Source organism: Muntiacus reevesi, chromosome 8 (assembly GCF_963930625.1).
Source record: "Muntiacus reevesi chromosome 8, mMunRee1.1, whole genome shotgun sequence".
NCBI classification, from domain to species: Eukaryota; Metazoa; Chordata; class Mammalia; order Artiodactyla; family Cervidae; genus Muntiacus; species Muntiacus reevesi.
This window is the reverse complement of record NC_089256.1, coordinates 48,129,872-48,149,873: the sequence shown is the minus strand read 5'-3', so window position 1 is coordinate 48,149,873 and position 20,002 is coordinate 48,129,872. Positions and strand designations below refer to the sequence as shown.

Genomic DNA, 20,002 nt, shown 5'->3' with positions numbered 1-20,002 from the left:
AAAAAAAAAAAAGATGTATTTATTTATTTATTTGGCTGTGCTGGGTCTTCGTTGCTGCACGTGGGCTTTTCCTAGTTGCGACAAGTAGGGGCTACTCTTTCTTGCGGTGTGTGGGCTTCCTATAGCAGTGACTTCTCTTGTTGTGGAACAGGAGTTCTTGACGAGTGGGCTTCAGAAGTTGTGGCACATGGGCTCTAGAGCGCTGGCTCAGTAGTTGTGCACACAGGCTCAGTTATTCCCAGGCATGTGGCATCTTCCCGGACCAGAGAGCAAACCCGTGTCCCCTGCATTGGCAGGCGAATTCTTAACTACTCAACCACCAGGGAAGCCCAAAGCCAAACTCTTGAAGTTATATCAACCAGCTTGGTTTCACCACTTCCCATCCTTCCCGACTCGCTCCACCGTCCCTTCAGCTCCCTTGACACCTTTCTTACTATGGTCGCTGGTTACTTCCATGTTGCTAAAACCAGTGGATTTTCAGGTCTTTACCTTACTTGACCTTTCAGCTGAGTTACATGCTGTTAACCATGATCTCCTTCCCTTTGCTCCAGTGACACAGCTTTTCCTGGATTTCCTCCCACATCTCCATGGCTCCTTCCCAGTCTGCTTTCTGGCACAGTCCCTCTCCCCAGCCATTTCATGATGTGTCCCCCGGGCTCATTTTTAGGCTTCCTTCACTTACTACAGCCCTCTCTAGATGATCTCATTCCCTGTTACGCAGATCTAGACCTCAAACTTGGACCTCTCCTCTCAGTTCCAGGTCTGCAGAGGCACGCTTGACATGGCCATGTGGGCATCTCAAAAACTTCCCAAGTCCAAGACAAAGTTAATGATCTTGACCGCAATGATCTAGTTCTCATCCACTGTACCCCTTCTTTGTGCGGTACCACTGTCCATCCAATCATGAAAACCAGAAACTCGGGAAATCTTTGACCTCTTTTCCTCATCCTCTGTATCTATCTGTGTATCTCATGGATTTTACCTCCTGCAGTCTCAAGTCTGTTTTCTTCTCTGAACCCATTTCTATCATCCTCGTCCAAGAATTGTCATTTCTCACATGGGCTCCAAGAGTTCAGGCATCAGCGTGTGTCTCTTTCTAAATCATTCCCCTTGTCACAGCCGGAAGGATACTTTCCATCTCCACCTCACTAACATAAAGCCTTAAAATGACTTCTCTAAATTATTAAGATAAAGCAAAAAATCTTAAAAATGGGCTGTCAGGATCTGCTCTGAAAGTTTCCAGCCTCACTTCCCTCCATGTTCTTCCTCACTCTCTGTGTTCTAACTAGGTTGGCTTGCTTTGGTCCTTTCCATTTATCTCAATCCTTCCTGCCTCAGGGCTTTTGCTCCCCACTCTCCTTTGCCTGATTAGTAGCTTACATATTAATGGCCTACAGAGCTTCCAGATAGTAGCTCAGTATCAAGTTTACAGGGAACCCTCACACCATGTCTCTTCCTCCAGGGCACTTTCCACAGTGACAAGTTTACATTGCATTCTTTTGATTGCTATCTGTCTCCTCCAAACCTTTAAGCTCTGTGAAGTCTGAGAGACTCACCCAACAGATAGTGCCAGGCACAGTGCCAGCACAACACAGCACCCAGCACAGCGCCAGGCACAGAGGAGTCACTTAGTAAATATTTGTTGAATGACTAAATGAAAGAAAGAAGGCACCATGCTGGGTTCAGGACTTCCCAGAAAGCAATTCACAGATGAGGGGTGGAAGGGACAAGCAGATGAGAGGATGAGTAAACACCCCGAGGGTGTAAAAATGTGATGAACACGCAGCAGAGGAGCAGGCCCAGCATCCCACCCCCAGATGATGCTCAATCTAGGAGTCTGTTGACTGGTTTCTCAGTCCTCAGGGTCTCTAGTCCCTTGATGTTACTGATATGCAGTCACCACTGTGTCTACCGCCACAAACCCTACCAGGGCACTATCCTCAGGAACGGGCACACTCTGGGCTGGTTCTGAAGGCAGTGTTATTAAAGGCTCTGGTTAAAATCAGAGCATCATATGCAGCACTTTAAGTCCAATGGGCTCCTGACGCCTTCCGGACAGTGATCTCATCATATCCTCAGATCAACCCCAAGAGGCAGCAAAGGGTAATGATTATTTTCTCCCCACTGTACAGTTGGGGAGACTGAGGTCAGTAGAGATCACTTTTCTTGGCCAAAGAGTGAGAACAGCTCAGGAACAGAACTTGGAGAGAACCCAAGGCCCTCTCTGCAGGGTCCACCCTCCAGACGATTGGCAGAGGAGGAGTCCACAGGCCGCACACAGCCTGCCGCAGGAGCCTGCAGGCTTGTTTACTTTGGTGCAGAAGGACATTTCATCACCTCTTGGAACCACAGAATGTTAAAACAGATGGGCCCTGACAGATCATCTGATTCAACACCCTTGTTTTATGAAGGAGGAAACTGAGGCCAGAGATATGAATCTCCTTTCTCCTCCCTTTCCTTTCCCTGCCCTACTGATAGTAAGTGGTGGGGCAGAGACTGCCAGCTGTTTACCCAAGTCCCTTCTCCCCTTCTAGCCTATATGGCTAGACTATATTTCCCAGACTCCTTTGCAGTTTGGTGAGCCTTGTGACTATGTTCTCTCTAGTGGGATATAAGACGAAGTGAATGCTGCCCCATCCAAACCTCCCATCCTCACATCTTCATGTTCTTTTTCACCTCTGGCTGATTGGGATGTCAATTCCAAGGGCAACTTTGGAAGCTATGCATTAGAGAATGGCAGAGATGCCACAGTGTGGAGCCCGAAAAACAAGTGGGAGAGAGCCACCCCCCTGACCTGAACATCAGTGTCTCAGTCTGTTAAGTGAACGGAGAGAATAAATATCTGCCTTGTAAAGCTGCTGCCTTTGGGGAACCTCTCTGTTACTGCAGCCTAGCCAAAAGCTAATCCAACTCCTACAAGTGCAGCAGGAAAGCCCCTGCAAAAGCTCTGACTATATACAGTACTGGAGACAGCAGGCTCACTGCTGATTTCACAGTCAACCACTCTTGAGTGACCCCACTCCCACCCTTAGAGAGGTTAGGAATGTCTGACTCTTAACCTACTCAGTCCAGGAGTTTGGTCTGAACGGGTTTCCAACCTGTTTAATTCTAGATCTGGCATGGACCTAGGAATGCCATCTGATTTATCTCCTTGGCTCCAGACAGGCCTCTTCTAAGCCATCTGAGATGACCAAAAATCTTGTCTGGATTTTTACATCCCTAGGAAGGAAACACTCCAAATTCCTTAGACACCTGTTTTATACTTCCTTGCTACTGTGTCAGAAGTTTTTTTGTTTTTGTTTTTTTTTTTTTTACTGAACACTAAAATAGCAGAACTGGAGCAGTCTTAGTAATCATCAGGACAATCTTTGTTTCACAGATGAGGAAACAGGCCCAGATCATACAAATAGTGGTGAAGTCAGGACAGAAGGCAAGGGCCCTAAAACCAATATGACTACTCTCTCCAGGGTTCTCTTTGCCACCAGCTCTCTCTTGCTCTTTTCTCTTTTTCTGTCCTGGGAGGAGATGAAATTATGCTGAGATCCATCTTCATTGTGATCAGTCTTTCTAAGTTCTCCTATGTTTCCCACTCTGCCCCTCACCCACAGTTTAAGCCTTACCCAGCTGACCTGATAGGTCCTTCTCCTAGTAAGTGGAGAGAAGATCAGAGATGGTGAATCTGTGCCTAAAGGTGAGGCATGTGTGACAGGTGCATGTTTGGTCCTCAGGCCTTGATGGTGAAGACATCTCTGAATCCACACCAGAAGTCTGAGAGTCATTAAGTCCTTACATGTCACTGGTTGCCCAGGAGGGCAACTGGGTTATGTGGAATGTTCTCCGAGGAAGGGAGGGAATGGCAGTGACCAGAACCTCTGAACCTCACAGTGTCTTGGTGTGTTGGGGTTTGTCTGGCTGCCTCTGGGCAACTGGTTATATCAGAACTCTGGGCAGCCTCTTCTCAGTTACTATGAGAGTAGGATCCAAGAAGTTGAACTGGGGCCAGGAGGCAAACCAAGTTTCCTACAGGGGTGTGATGGTATGACACTTTCTTGGAAAGGCCTGGTAATTCCATGCAACAGCCCTGGAAAGCTGGGTTTGTTTTGGGGTTCTTTAAAAACAAAACAAAATAAAACCAAGTCCTTAACTTCTCACTCCACAATTTAAAGTGAGCTTGTATATACAGAGCATCCTTTATGTTTTTTACCAAGTGACTCACTTAGACTGAACCGCCAGAGTGGGTCTGGGTCCATCTGTAGCTGTTCTGGACACCATGATCTGCTCGTTACCCTCAAGATGGGTCATGGGGCTCAGGGATGGCCACTGAGGAGCAAAGAATCAGGGTGGAGGCAGACCTGAAAGGGAAGTCCACAATCATAGCTTCCCAAGCATCTGGTGGTCAGACAGGGTCTCCAGGAGAACTGACAAGACTCCCAAGGAGCTCCAGCATTCATTTCAGTTGAGACACTGTCTGGATTATTGCAAATTCAAAATTGTGGGACCAGAATTAATGATGCCACATGGTCATTCACAGATAAATCGCTTCATCTTTGGGTCTAGCTTCAGAATCTTAAGCAAATTATTCTCTCATTTTGAGCCTTTCTTTCTTCACCTAGAAATACAGAGGCTTAGTCTTAAAATTTTAGACATTTTATCCTTTATTTACCAAGAAAGTCTGTTTACATGAAATCTTTGACTCTTTCCCCTGAAGGTATCCATTTAAAATTTAGGGATTCTTGTGCATTATTCTATTTAATGCACCATCTACAGCCTTTTCGGGATAGAGTTTGCCCTAGGCCTGTCTGAATTCACGGTTTTCCTTTCCCTGCAGCCTGTTTGGGTGTCCTGGCCATGACATTTCTGCAGAACTCTGATGTGAGCCAAAGGCAGTAGTGGGGTGGGGACGGAATCCAGGCTTGAGAGGGCGCGGGGAGCTGGGTAGGATGACTCTCCAGTTGGCTGAAGGGTGAGGTGTTAAGGCTTGGCCACCGCCAACTCAGCCCCAGCCCTGGGGGCCTGGAGGAGAAGTGGTGGTGGGTGGTGGGGACACTTCAGATTAATAAGGGTGGGAACAGGGCCACAGGTTCCACTGCTCTGCATATCAAAGCACTTTGTAGGATCTAGTTAGTGCTAATCACATTACCCAGTACCTGCTTCTCACGGATTGATTGTGCTTTTAAGGAGCTGGGAAATTCTGGTTCCGGATTTGGAAGACTCGGGTTTTCTAAATTTTATGCACATGGCAAGGCGATTCTAATTGGGGAAGGGAGGGCGTGTGTGCATGTGTGTGTCTGTGTGTGCGCGCGCGCCCAAGGCTGCCCTCTACGAGGACCTCCCCCCCGCGGTCCCAGGCCGGCGCTCGCGGCCCGGCCCCCGCCCCCTTCCTGCCCTCTCCCCGCCCCGGCCGGCCCGGCCGCGCTCGGTCGGTGATGTCAACCCGAGGAGGAGCCGCCCGCCCCGCGACCCGCCCGGGCTAATCAGCATGGAGCGGCGCCGAGGCCGCCTTCGCCGCGCCCGCCCGGCCCCCGGCCTCCCTCCCCCGGCTCCCCACAACTTTTGAGGCGGGGACCGCGCTCGCAGCCTCACTTCGCTCACTTCCCCGGCCCCGCGCGGCACCCGCCGCCCGCGTCCCTCGCACCCGCGGCCGCCCCGCGCCCGCCCCGCGCGCCGGGCATGTGAGCGCGGGCGGGCGCCGCCACCATGGCCTCGCCGCCGCTCCTGCTGCTGCTGCTGCTGCTGCTGCCGCCGCCGGCCGCCTCAGGGACGCGGGGCCAGCCGCCCTCCCCGGCAGGCGCTGGGCCGGCGTGGTCGACCGAGTCCAGTCCGCGTCTCAAGCTGCCGCCGTCGCCCACGACGCCCTCGGAGCGCCGCGGGCCCGCATCCCTCGGCCACCGCCAGACCGCCCCTGCCCCGGGCGCCGCGACGCGGCCGGGACCCTCGAGCCGGGCCCCCCGAGGCGAGAGCGTGGGTGAGTGAGAGCCGGGGACGAGCGACGCGCGAGCCTCGGGCTAGGGGCGTGGGCGCGCCCGGTGCCGCATCCCCCCCACCCAGGCCCGGGCGACGCTCACCCAGGTTGGGGGCTCCGCTTGGCCGGGCACGCTGGGACTCTGCGGGTGGACCGGGAGGGAGGGCAGCGAGCCAGGAAGAGTGGTTTCCTAGACGCTTTCGCGCGATGCTGGACTGGGGGGGGGGGGGTGACCATCCTGTTGTCCCCCCACCCCCTTGGAAGAAAACTTATCTCCCATGGTGGACCCCGGAACCTACCTTCAAAATAAAAGAAAAAAAATCCAAACCTCACAAAAAGCACTTCTCCCACTTCGGAGGTGATAACATACGGCCAGCCCATTCCCCAATTCCATTTTTTTTCTGTGGATGCAGAAATAGGCCTCTCGGTACAGAGCCTGACATTCAAATTTAAATAACTGATTTTTTTTTTTAAGCGTTCTAGCCCTAAGGATATTTGTAAAAGACAAAGGATGTAGTTGGAAACCAGACACTCCACTAACTCTCTCTAAAGCAGAGAGATCCAGGGACTGTGTGGAGGTGGGGGGCTCCAAGGGAAAGCCCTGTATGGCAGACCCCAACACAGGACTGGCCCCCAGCCTTTCCTCCCTTTTCATTTCTTGATGAGCTGTGGCTCCATACACAGCCACCGCCTACCCACTCGGAGAGGGATCTGCCTGCTCTCCTCCAGAGCTGTGTATCCAGTTCCTTCTTTGGGTCTGGAAGAAATGCTAAGGACCGAGTGGAATTCCAACCGTAATACCATTGTGACCTCGGGAATGTCACCACTTTTGATCTCGGTCTCTCCATCTGTGAAATGGAAGTAATGACCCTCGCTCTTCCCAGCCTCCTGGTGATGATGGGACAAAATGAAAGTAAAAATAAGTGGAAAGGGCTTTGAACAAAGTCAGCAATGCGGTGGTGTTAAACTACTGCCTTCCCATGAGTGACACAAGGCATCTGTTCTCCTGGGTTGCCCAGAGAAGCTAGGTCACTTGGAACACTAGGTATTGTCTTGGAGTTTAGGTGAAGGCTGAAGACAGGTTTCATCTTCTTAGTGGATACTTCATTTAAGTCTCTCATATCACACAAACTTCCTGGGATAGGAATTAGCTTACTTCATTGCACCTAGGGATGCTTCCTCTAATTAAATAAGCAAAAAGCTTTAAAAAAAAAATCAGATCCTCAAGTAAAAACTCAATTTCACATTCATTAGTACTCTCATCATTGCAAATGCCTTGTCCTTGTGAGCGTCTCCATCATTGGCACAAGATTGAGAAACTCTAAAGGGAAGGGAGAGGGGAAAGAAGCTTCCAGAGACCTAAGAGACACACTCACTGTGACTCCAGCTCTAGGTGACTTACAGCACACATTGTTTTAAGTTCCACAGAAGGGAATCAAGAACATAAAAGAGAATATTTCCTGGTCTTCTCACACAAGGAGAGTAACCAAGAATACTATGCAGAAACTTGTCAGTCCTCTAAGTGGAAAGTGGAGTACAGGAACTGAAAGCAGCTTTCTATGACTGGAAGTCAGGCTTTCTTAGCTGTAGGGTCCGGTCTTGTTCATGGGTGGGTGGGAGGGATGCTGACTTGCGAGGGACCTGGATGGATGAGACTGGTACAGAAGTCTCCTTCCTTCTCTGTGGCTGAGAATCCTCACACATCACATAGAGCTCAGTGTTACAGGAGAGGGACAGTGGAGGCAGCTGGCTTAGGGGACTCAGCAGGTGAGAGCTGGGGCTGATCTCACTTGCTGGTCGGGACCCCTGCCACCGTAGATGATCCATGCTTCCTCACAGGCATGGTGGGTAACTCTGCTAGTCTTGACTTTGCAACCTTTCCAGTTGCAGATTCCTTTGGGGAGCTGAGAGCAAAGGAGGTTTCAGGTGCGTGGTGGCTCTAGAGGCATGCACTTGAAAGCCCCAGAGAGCAGCTAGGCAGGAGCTGGAGGCATCCCAAATTTCTCTGACCTGAGAGGATCTTCCTGTTCCTCCCACCCCTCCACAGAGACCACCCAAGGAGTGTCTATGCTTCAGTTGAGCTCAGGCTGGCTCTCAGGTGGAATGTAAGGAAGGTGAGAGTAGAAGAGAGGAAATTGATTACCTGTTGAAAACTAATAGAAGCTACTAATACAGCTGAAGATTCAGGCAGGACTTGTGCTTCTTTTCTGCTGGTGGCTCAATGTCACTTAGAGGGAAAAAAGAAACAATGAACAAGAAATTTGCATCAAGTGATGTTTAGTGAGTTTGAGTTTCCTAGTAACCTCTTAGATTTTCTTTGGCCCTTTTTTGATCGGCCACTGTATATCACAAGGTACAATCAGTTATTTCCAAGGCAGCCAAGTCTCAACGCTGGAAGGACCTCTGGAGGCCCTGTGGTCCACACAGTATCCCATTTGGATGTCTGCCCTCTCTGCACCCCTGACAGACGGACAGCCAGTATCTGCACCAGTGCTCTTGTGTTTGGGGAGATGCTTGCTGTTGCTGGTTATGAGCCCTGAGTCTTACAAATAAGGTGCTTTGTTGGATTGTTGGGGAAACTGCCTGTAGCCCATTATGTTGTGGGGATGTTGGTGGTCAGTGCCTGGTCCTCGTGACCTGGGCTTCCAAATACGGTGTCAACAGAGGGACCAGAGATGTCCTTTTCTTCCCTGGGGCCATTTTTAGCCCCTTTCCTCTTGGCAGAGTTTAAGGTTCTCACTGTTGAGTAACTGGGCTTGCATTCTGTGGGTTGTTAGCCTGCCTTAGACCACAAGTCCCTGGCCAGCAGCTCTGCCCTGCTTCCCGTTTGTGTGGCCTTTGTTAAACTTTTGCGCCCACCTGTCACCCGCGGGCTGCTCAGCTCAACTTGTTGCTGGTGTTTCAGCCAGCGGAGATAGGATGCCAAGTCCTCGAGGTTTCCTTTTTCTTGCTTTTCTATTTTTTTCTAACAACTTGGGGTTTCCGAACCACAGTTCTAAGCGGAGTGCTTAAGTTTATACACTGACTTTTACAGTCCGTATGCCAGGCTTTAATTGTGAGATCCGCAAATGAGAGTGGGGGTTGGGGGAGGAGGCTTAAGTCATAATGAAAATCAATGCAGAAGGAAAGAACTTTCCCACCCAAAGGGGAAATGACGCTGAGGAGCTGAGCAGCCAACCCAAGGAATAATAATCGTAGAAAAATGCAGTTCCCTAGAGTAAAGGAAGCACAGTGAGCCCAGCCCCTTCTGGGCTGTTACATAGCTGTCCCCTGAGTGGCTGTAACTTTGCGGGCCAGCTGGTCACTCAGCTTTAGCTGCGGGGAACCCTTACACAGTGCAGTGAAGACCCAAGCTGGGCAGGAGGCAGCCCCCAGGGAAGAGAGGGGGGCTTCCCTCCAGGACCGTCCAGGCTGGGACTGGTGGTGGTGGTGGGGATTCCTGAGCAGCCCCATTGCTTTGATGGGGGGGTACCCCAAATAGAAGGAGAGGTGTGGGGAAAGGGACTCACCCTGGCCCGTGTATGTTTAAAAGCCACATCCTTTTAACCTCATGCGTGCAAATGCTAAACTGCTGTTTCCTGCCCCAATGGTGTGGGCAGGGTGAGAATGAAAGGTGTTTGCTGCCTGGCTGGGCAGTTACTGCACCCCTGGGCCTGGAGCGGGGGCAGGGAGGAGCCTGTACCCTCCCAGTGACTCCCCTCTGCCTTCCAGCAGCCCTGCCCAGCTAGCTGAAAACGGCCTTCTCGGAACTGGCGTGTTGTCTCAGCCGCTCAGAAGGAAAGCAAAGCCCCTATGGCAGTCGCAGTTTCTGAGTCCTCTGTGTCTCCTTCAGTGGCTGCCCTCTGCCCCACCCGCTTTTGTGTGAACAGAGGTTTCAGCTGCAGTAAATGTGCCTCCCTTCAAGAATCCTGGGGAAGGAAGCGACAGGAAAGACAGCTTGGCTCCCTCTTTGACTTCTAGTCTTTGCGCACCTGTGTGGTGGGAACTTTCACATTCCTCATCCTGTTTAATTCTCAAAATAACCCCCACGAGGGATATTATTACCCTTTTACAGTTGTGGAAACTGAAGTCTGGTGATGTTAGATAAGACATATAAAGGGAGGAGGAAGAATTTAAATCGATTTGATCAGATCCATTTGCTGTTTCCACAGTTGTCATGTAGCCTGAGTTTTCTCATCAGTAAAATGGGGTGAGAGTTGTCTCGATCACTAAGATCCTATCCAGCGTATCATCCTTCTTCCTTGGTCCCTTGCTCTCACCCTTTTTTAGAGAATAGGGACTAGGATTGGGTTGAGGAGATGGCAGGGATGATGGGGACAACCTGCAGAGTAGAGATTCTGATGAAAGAAGGTAGGATCATGAGCCTTTTTACACGTATAAGATGGTATTTTATATACAGATTGTGAATTACACCCTGCCTATATGCCAATCCATAGGTTATTGATGCTAGAGGTAGTTACATTCGATAGCGACCAAACTGAAATGAATTGGTGATGTTCTTAACGGACTCTCCAGGAAAAAGTCTGTTACTCGGAGGCAGTGTTATGAATACCCATTCAGTGGGAGGAGACATCAAATGGTACCCCATTCAGAGGCTGTAAAATTGTTTCTTTTTTCACATCTATGCCCTCTTCTACCCACTTACTGTGCATCTTGCTTACACCAAAACAAAGATGTTTCTGTCCTGTCTTCTCCCTCTTCTTTGTTGGAGTGTGGTATGTGACTGTGTGCGTCACATATGATTGATCTGTAGATCAGAAAATATGTACAGAGCCCTTTCTCTGTGTGAGGAGCTGCGGCAGGTCATAGGGAGGGTATGTGCCCCTGAGGTACATGTGGTCTTGTTGGAGTGCAAAGCCCAATGTCTAAAAAGTGAAATGGTGGTGCAGGAGTGATTCACTGCTAACGCAGTGTCACAGGACAATCATACCGACCCTTAGGTATGGTGTGGATGAAAACAGGCTGCAACATGCAAAGGTGGAGAGACAGCTGATGCGGGCAGTCCAGGGAGACATGATAGAGAGAAGGAAGGAGCTGCCTGAATATGGATAGACAGACAGGGAGGCTATTGACATCAGCAAAATCCCAAATATTGAAACACTGAAGACTTTTTTTTTTTTTTTAATGCAGCTTCTTAACAGCCAGGAAGATGGGAGAGAGGACTTGGGAAGACTAGTTAGACTTTAGTATAACTGGACTCATTGAAGACAGGTCTAGAAAGGAGGACTGGGTCATGTTGGGAAGGCTTTCGAGGCCTCTTGAAGGCGTCTGTGTTTGTCTCATCCACAGTGAGGAACCCCCTGAGGGCTCGCAAGGAAGGAGCAGTATTGTTTTCTTGTTGAGTGCTCACACATGCTTGGTGCTGGGGCTCATGGGTTAATCACATACACATCTGCCCATATTACAGCCCAGTAGTCATGTAGAGATACTGGAATGTTGATGGGTAGTATATCCAGATGCTGGGAGGAAAAGGCTGAGCAGGGCTAGAATGGAGTGAGCGGAAATTGAAAGGGATGCAAGGATGCAAGAACCCATGCAGGAGAACCTGGTGACCACCTGGCTGCAGGGATGATGGGCACACAGTGGACAGAGAGGAGCTGGCTTCCATCAGCTGAAGTGCCTTTGCTGTAAAGACTGTAGCTTGTCCCAGTGGGTGTCTTCCACGGACAGCTGAGAATGCAGAACTGAGCTCAAATGAGTTTAGGGCTGATTCAGCCTGGCGGGTAAGCCTGAGTAGCAGTGAACGCCCCGAAAGAAGAGGAAGCCAGCTCTGACCTGATGGAGAATGTCCAGAGTAGATGGTGAGAAAGAGGCAGCACCCGGCAAGGGGCCGGGCAGGCCTGAGGGCACCATGAGGGCCGGGCACCTTGGGGGCTGTGGAAAGGCAGGTGATTTGAGTCAGTACCCACTGTGGGTATACAAAGCTGTGAAGAAACACGTAAGCTAACATTAGTTGCTGAGTCGTGTCTCATCTGTACACTGTCTCAGTTGAAAGGGAAAGGGTGATGGGGAGAATGAGGCCTGAGGGAAGAAGGCAGATGTTGACCTCCCTGGGCAAAGTTCAACAGTGACGCAAAAGAGGAAGGTCAGAGACCTGGGGCCCTTGATTCCCACCCCACACCATCGTTGACTCCGTCATCCTCCCGAGTTAGGAGTTGGCAATACCATCCACCTAGTTACTTAAAGGAGAAACCTAAAAGCCACCCTCCATCCTCTTTGTCCTCACCCTCTCCATTTTGGTGTGCAGGTGCAGTGATGGGGGGCAACTCCAGTTGCTTTAGTTTCAGAACTGCATCCCAAGTCTGCCTTCTTCATCTCTGCTGTCTGTTGGTCCTTCCTATGTCTACTCAGGCTCTCCATCTACTGTGTGCTACCAGGAGCCAGTAATTTTCTTAAAATGTACTTCTGGTAACCTCACTCTTGGGCTGAACCCCTCACTCTCAACCCTCCATCGACTTTCTGTTGTGCTGAGAATAAATCTACACCCCCTGGTAGAACCCAAGATCCGCAGGTCTGACCCCACTAGCTCTCCAGCTTCTTCTCACACCACTCCCCGTCCTAACCCCCAGATCACTGTTTGTACACACGCAGCCCCTTCCTGTCCTGGAGACGAGGCACAGGCGTCTCCAGCTGTAGTGGCACCTGCCTTGCAGGCAGAGGGAGCAGCCTATGCAAAGTCCCCAAGGCCAGAAGGAGCTTGCTGCCTGTTTCAGGATGGAGAGACGGGAGGCCACAGTGGCCCAGGTCACATGGGGCCATGGGAAGGCGGTGAGGAGGGCAGACTGTCTTCTAGGCGCCAGGAGGGGTGTTAAGCAGAGGAGTGATGTGGAGAATAGACTGTGGGGAGCCAGTGGCTCTGAATGTGCACTTGTGAGCCCACGTGAGCTGCTGCTCCTTGGGAGGAAGTGTAGATTTTATTCATGTTTGTCCCCTAGTGCCCAGCTTGGGCCCTGGCATGGGGAGCATCTGTCTGGCCTCAGGCCATCCTCTGCCCCAGGGCTACTGCAGCAGCACCCGCACCACCACATGCTCTAGGGCTCCTCTTATAAGATCTCGTAAGGAGCCGGCAGGTGCCCAGAGGCTGTTCAGGCGAGACACGCGCCTTTGGGCTGTGTTGTGGTTTGGGGTACTTGAATGTCATGTTGTCACTCTGTCCTGTGAGCGTGTTTGGAGAAAACTTAAGGTCAGATGGTGTAGGCCGTGGGCGAGGCTCTGTGCTCTCAGTCCCTGGGGTTGTTGGGGGTGGGGGCCGGAGAGGAGGTTCTGAATTCATTGGAGACCCTGAATAAGAGCAAGGAGATGGATTTGTTAAGTTTGACAAGTTTCTGCTTAATGTCTCTGATAAGTTGGGAGATGAAGACCAGGGAGGAAGACAGGTGACGAGAAGAGGGCAGAGGCCAAGGTCAAGCTCTTCAGCTGGCCCTGCGCCATCCTGGGCATCTGAACAGAGGCTCACACAGGAGGAAGGAGCAGCAAGAATCTGGAGGAGAGACGCCCGGTTGTAATCTGGTGGGATGTTGTTCTTTGGGTGAGGTCCTGACTCGTGGTTACCGAGTGTCAGGCCAGTATTGACAACCACTGTTTGCTGTCCCCGGGTGGTAGGAGGAGACGAGAGCAGCTTCAATGTGGGAATGAGTTTTACTCCTGGCCTCTGGAGCCACCACTCCCTCGGGGTGAGACTTTTTCTGGGATCGTCTTTTGCCAGGGTGTAGATGAGAGCCTTGCCGGCTTTGCAGTCATGGACCTGGGGAGGTCCTAACTTGGAGATCAGACAGACTCAGCCCAAACCCTAACAGTGCCACTGGCCAGCTGTGGGCCCTTACTGTGTTATTCAGCCTCTCTCTGCCTTCAGTTTCTCATTTGCCAAATGGGCTATTCACAGGCCCCTGCTCAGGGGATAGAGTGTCATCATCCCCTGGAGAACAGATGTGACGTGCCTGGGCAGGAGAGCTCTGTACTGGCCATGATGACACTCCTGAAACCAGTGCCTGTTCACACTGACCATTGTACTGGTGGCAAGACCACCTTCACCTCCAGGTTCAAGGTACCTTCCAAGGACCTCTGTTACCTGATTTTCTCTCACCCTGGACCCCTGCCACTCTCACCTGTGACCTTCTAGAACTCTCTCCATCCTTAGCTTCAGATGCAGAGAGGAAAGAGCAAGATTTGAAGTTGGAAAAACTCAGTGCAATAATCCTTGCTTATAGTCATCTGAGGAGACCAGGTTAACACACATGAAGCAATTAGGATTCAACAAAAACAGTATGTGAGGTGTACGTGACTCCAAAACATTAAGCCTTTGAAAGTCAGTCATAGTTGGGCCTCTGTGGCCAGTGAGTGTTCTCCTTCAGGTCAGAACCTTTAGACTTTACTGACACGCACCTCCGAAGTGTTTGAAGGAGTTGGGAGCCACTTCAGAACTGGTTTGCAGGGCGCAAGCAATTGGCTGCTGGTTTGTTTTATTTTTGCAGTTATGCCTTCTCCCAGATCCAAAATGGGTTCACATCTCCATCTCCTATATTAGAATGGGCTTTGATTTTGTGTCTGTTTCCAAAATAATCTAACCCCTTTATCAAGGGATGAAAAATTGCTGTTATCTAGGAAACTCAAGAGAATATTCTGCAGACTCTATTGAAAATTAGAGAATTTTAGAAAAGAGCTCGAGCAGTGACAGCATTGTTGAAATAAGTGTGGTCTTGATGGAACCTCCTTGAGGGGATCCGACTCACTGGGGAGGTGAATTCTTGTGGTTTGCTAGGAATTATTTATAGTATCGTCACGCCTTGTGGTGATAGAGTGCCGCTGTCTCTAGCTGCTGGGAGGGCTGGGAAGATAGGTACCAGTGGTCGCTCAAGTGCTCTGACGGGGTCAGAGAACTTCTGCTCTTAACCCCTTCACTTTCTAGGTCTTTCTAGGTATGGGGCACTGGGCAGACACCTAATGTCTCTGGGTCTTACTGTCCTTATGTTAAAAATAAAGATAATAATGTCTATTAATGCTTCCCTAACAAGGCTTTTGAGGAGAAGCAAATATAATTATGACTGTGAAAGCATGTTTAAATGTAGACATATCAAGTAATGAGTCATAATATAATGAACTGATGGAGACCTTGGGCAAGACTTTTTGTCTCTGAGCCGGTTTCCGTATCTGTAAAACGGAGGTGATAACACCAGTTGTGTCTGCCGCACAGTGTGGTTGCAGGGGGTGAAGTGTATCCATCCACATGGATGAGCTTTGTAAATGTGTGTGCTGCGTGTGAGTTAGGCATTGATGCTTCCTGGGGAACACATTGGACATTATTACTACTCTTAAGTGAGGTGGGGCTCCATGGAGAAGGTAGATGTGGAGGATAAGGGTACGGTGGAGAGGAGGTAGAGGGAGGAAGAACATTCTAGAAAGTCTCGGTGGCCTTTTTCAAGCCTGTCTATCCTCTAAGCTAGCACTGGCTGAATAGCTTCTCCCTGTCTCTGCCTCTCCCACCAAATGGGATATCCCTCACAGCCCTGCCCTTGGCCTTTTCTCTCCAACTCAGTGCAGTAAACATTTATCAAGCATCTCCTGTGAGCCATAGTCTCTCACAGGGGACACAGAAATGGGATCATGTAAGTTATAATTGTATAAAAGAGTGAAACAGTAGTGTTGAGGGAGAGTTGTCTCTGGGAAGGCTTCCTGGAGGTGGCAGTCTCTGGGCTGGGCATGAGAAATGAGCCAAATTTTGCCAGAAGGCCAAGGGGAAGAGAGCAGAGTATTCTAGGTAGGAGGATAGCAGGAAGGAAAGCGTGGAGAGGAGACAGCAGGGCTTCACCTGTTTTCACTGAGGGAGTGGTTCCCATACAACCTGTCTTCTCTGCAGAAATCCAGTTTCATGCGTTCAGCCAACAGTCAGACATTCATACATTCACACACATTTATCCTGCTTCATTTCCAAGACCTCAGATAGCAGTCATAAACGCAGACATGGTACCCTTTTGCTCCACTAGACCTGGCCTCCCTTTGCTTGATAACAGTCCTGTTAATCTTTCCAGTGCACATTCAAAACCCCCATCATCTTTGTTTTGCTGCCTTTTCTCACTCAAGGGTAATCATTGTGGACTCTTCCCTCCCTTCTTTCCTCCCATCCTCCCTTCCTCCCTTTCTTCCTTCCTCCTCCTGAATCCCATCACTTGTTAATCAGATGGAATTAAGTTCACATAACTCCATTCTGATGGTGGGCGACCCAAGCTGTCGTAGTGTGTCATCCCATTCGGGTAGTGACGCTGCAGTGTGGAGCCCGGGTCTCTTGGAGGACGTCCTGGAAGCAGGAGGTCTGCCTCAGCCCTTTCACGCTTTCCCATTCACAGGTGTTTATGTTTCGCTCCTTCCTTTTCTAACCTTCGTTCTTCATTTCCATCTTTTTAATCAGCCTTTCTTTGGAGTTGGACAGACCTGGGTTGATTTCCAATGCTTCTATTTGCCATGTAACCTTGGCCAGTTTACTTATCTCATTGCACTTCAGTGTCTTTATCAGAAAACAGGGATATTAACGGTGCCTACCTCCCAGGGCTGCCAAGAGGATTAACTGGGACAGTCCCTGTGAAGTGCTGGCACGTGCCTGCTGGAAGCCAGTGCTCCCTTCATCTGGGCTGCCATAATAATAACAACAATAATTATCCTACTCCAGTGGGTGCCTTTTAAAAAAATTCTCCCTAGCTTTATCTCTCCCTCCCTCTGTAAGTTTCTCCCTTTTGTCTTATTTCTCTCTTCAGCCCCATTCCTTTCTTCTCCCTGTATTTTGCCTTGTTCTTCACTGGCTATGGCAGGTGATTTTTCAAGTATTGGTTATATTTGAATCGAGTGCCAGGTTTCTCAATCTTAATTTTAAAAGGCTGTGAGTAAACTTTTCATTTATCTCCCAAAATAGATTTTCCTTTGCCCCTGCGGGCTCCCAGTGGGCCCACGCCAAGCCCCCCACCCTGGTCCCATGAGAGGCAGTGACCACAGCGACCACCTCTTCTCTTCCGCAGTCCAGGCCTCAACATGGGTCTGATGTGTACATTTTCTAACCCTGTAAACTTTGCAGACAAATGATGCTTCTCTGGTTTCCTCGGAGGCCTGACCACCTCTCATAGGCCAATGGAGTAACGGGACTGCAGACTGTAAAGGCCCCGGCGTCTGGTTCAGTCCGCCCGCCGCCGCCCCGGTAGCGCCCAGGCTTCCTGCCCCCTCCCCATGCCTCTCCCCCTTCCTCCTCGGAACCAGGATGTTTTCCTTGCCTCTTTATTGTTTCGCTAACCTGGCAGGCCTCCTTTGGTGGAGCTCTGCCACCAGGCTTCCTCTCTGGGTGTGAGCAAATGTCAGGGTGACCACGCGGGAGGCAAGGAGGCTGGCTCCCCACCCCGAACCTTCACCTCCAGGCGCTGCTTGCTTCTGCCTCTTTCTCAAAACGGCATCTTTGCTAAAGAGGCTCTGTTTCAACTCCTTTGTGCATGTTTATTTTGCAGAGGGTAAAGCAGGATAAAGAACACCAAGGCACAAGGTATACAGGCCCCCTGCAGAAAGCCTTTTGTTTACTTATATAATCAATGGGAATCTTCTGACCTTTGTCCTTCTCAAGGTCTTGTTCCCCCCCAAACCTATAGGATTATTTTTAAAGCAAGGAGCATGAGGTCATACCGAGGTCCTTCATCTTTCATTCCTGCCTGGATAGGCAGTCTTTTTCCTTAGCACCCCCGAGGCCACCTCAGGGGTGATTCCCTCTCTGGAAGCCTGACCCCAGCCCTGGGTGGGCTCCAGGTCAGGCGGACTCCCGGTCAGTCCCGCAGGCCTGCCTTTGTCCCCGGAGGACGGTCAGCTGGACAAAAGCCGACTCTTTCACTAGAAAGGGAGGATAATGTGCCTTGTAAAGTTCATGCTTCTCAAGACAGGAGGCCGTTCCAGGGGAATCTTTTTAAAAAATCACATCATCGGATCTTGAGTCCAAACACTTCTCAATGTGTATGGTTTTTCTTGGGGCCGCTCCTTTCAGGGTAAGAACAAGGAAGGAAACGAAACTCCCCGAGAGCCCTGGACAGTCCAGATTGAGAGCTGAGTCTTTTGTTCACACAAACTCATTTGGCTCCTAAACGTCCTCCACCCAGAATCATTACATCCGCAGCAGCATTTCAAAACACTGCCCGGAGTGGCCCAGCTGAGCAGGCGGCTGCCTTGCTGGTGAGGCTGCAGCCACCCTCCCCCCACGCCCCCAAGGTTCCTGCCTGCCGGCCCCAGAGTATCCCGCCGCTGGCCATCCGGCCTGAAATCCCCCTCATCTGGAGGATTCCTGGGGTGCAGGCTGTGAGGCCACCAGGGCCCTGCTGTAGAAGGCCTGGGATTGGAGGAGGGGGCAGCAGCCAGGGAGGGAGGGTGGGGTTCTGGTCTTAGCTCCGCGCCTTCCAAACTCCCCCAGTACCCCCTCTGCCTCACTGGGCCACTTTCTTCATCTCAGCAACACCAGAGGGATTTATTTCCATGGTTCAACTTTCTTGAAGCTCCTTGACACAAGATTCCAGTGTCGTGTGTGGCCAACGCTAAGTAACTATATGTATTTTTTTATTGCAAAAAAATATGTCATGTGACTTCCCAGTGGCTCAGTGGTAAAGAATTCACCTGCCAATGCAGGAGATGCAGGAGGCGTGGGTTCGATCCCTAGGCTGGGAAGATCCTCTGGAAGAAGAAATGGTTCCTCACTCCAGCATTGTTGCCTGGAGAATCCCATGGACAGAGGAGCCTGATGGGCTACAGTCCGTGGGGTCGCCGAGTCGGACACGACTTGAGTCACTGGGCATGAGCACCATATGTAATATAAAATGTACCATTTTTACCATTTTAAGTGTACAATTCATTAGCATTCATCACATTCACAATGGTATACAACCATCACTACCACTCATTCCCAGAACTTTTTCATTTTCTAAACAGAAACTCATCAAATATTAACTTCCTAGTCCTCCCTCCCTCCCTCCAGCCCCTACTAACCTCTATTCTACTTTCTGTCTGTATGACTTTTATCTATTCTAGGTACCACAAAGAAGCAGAATTGTGTAATATTTATCATTTCGAGTTTGGCTCATTTCACTTACCATAATGTTTTAAGGTTTCACCATGTTGTAACATGTGTCAGAGTTTCCATCCCTTGTAAGGCTGAATAATATACCGTCGTATGCATGTACCACATTCATTTATCCGTTTATCTGATGACAGGCACTTGGTCTACTTCCACATTCTGGCTACTGTGAATAGTGCTGCTGTGAACATGGGTGTATGAGTATCCGATTCCCTGCTTTCAGTTCTTTTGTATAGATGCCTAGCAGTGGAATTGCCGGATCGTATGATAATTATATGTCTCTGTTTTTGAGGAATCACCAAACCATTTTCCACAGTAGCTACACCCTTTTATATTCCCTCCAGCAAAGCACCAAGGGTCCCAATGCCTCCATATTCTTGCTAACACTTCTTGTTTTTCATTTTGTTTGGATAATCTCTATCCTACTGAGTGTGAAAGTAAACATGTTTTTAAAACTCATAAATGCCACTGACTGAATTGTGGATTTAGAACTGTTACTGCCCCTCTTGGACCTCAGTCCTGTCATGGATGGCCAGAGTAGTTGGTTGCTGGGGTCCCTGAGGACAGAGATCACCTCTGAAGAGGGATGCGGGCACCAAAAACCACACAGCCAAATTCCCAACTCTGCCCAGAACAAATAAAAGCCCTTGGTTGCTACCTAGTGAAACAGGTCACACACCATACATTACATAGTTTGGGAAGAGCTGGCTGAGCTTCTCTCGGTCCTAACTGGTGTTCACATGGGTGCGTTAATTAGGAAAGACACTGGAATAAAAGAGCTGGCCTCTAGTCTCTACTCTGTCACTTATTGTCTGTGTTATTCTGGGCAAGTGACCCTGATACTGAGCCTCAGTCTTTTCTTCTGTAAAATGGGCTAAGAATTCCTATCCTACTGCACTCAGAATGTCAGGATCTAATAGGATAATTTAGCCCCCTCCCTCAAAGTTATCCCATAAAAA

At 49.9% G+C, this 20,002-nt stretch overlaps 1 protein-coding gene across 1 annotated transcript in view; it reads left to right on the top strand.

The window, feature by feature from the left end:
- The first annotated feature begins 5,543 nt into the window (after positions 1–5,543).
- The window catches only part of HEG1 (heart development protein with EGF like domains 1), an 83,821-nt gene continuing 69,362 nt past the window's right edge, over positions 5,544–20,002 (top strand). Inside the window, exon 1 of the mRNA XM_065942267.1 lies at positions 5,544–5,965. Within this exon, the coding sequence (XP_065798339.1) occupies positions 5,698–5,965 (268 nt within the window). The 5' untranslated portion in view covers positions 5,544–5,697. The remainder of the gene's footprint in view (positions 5,966–20,002) is intronic.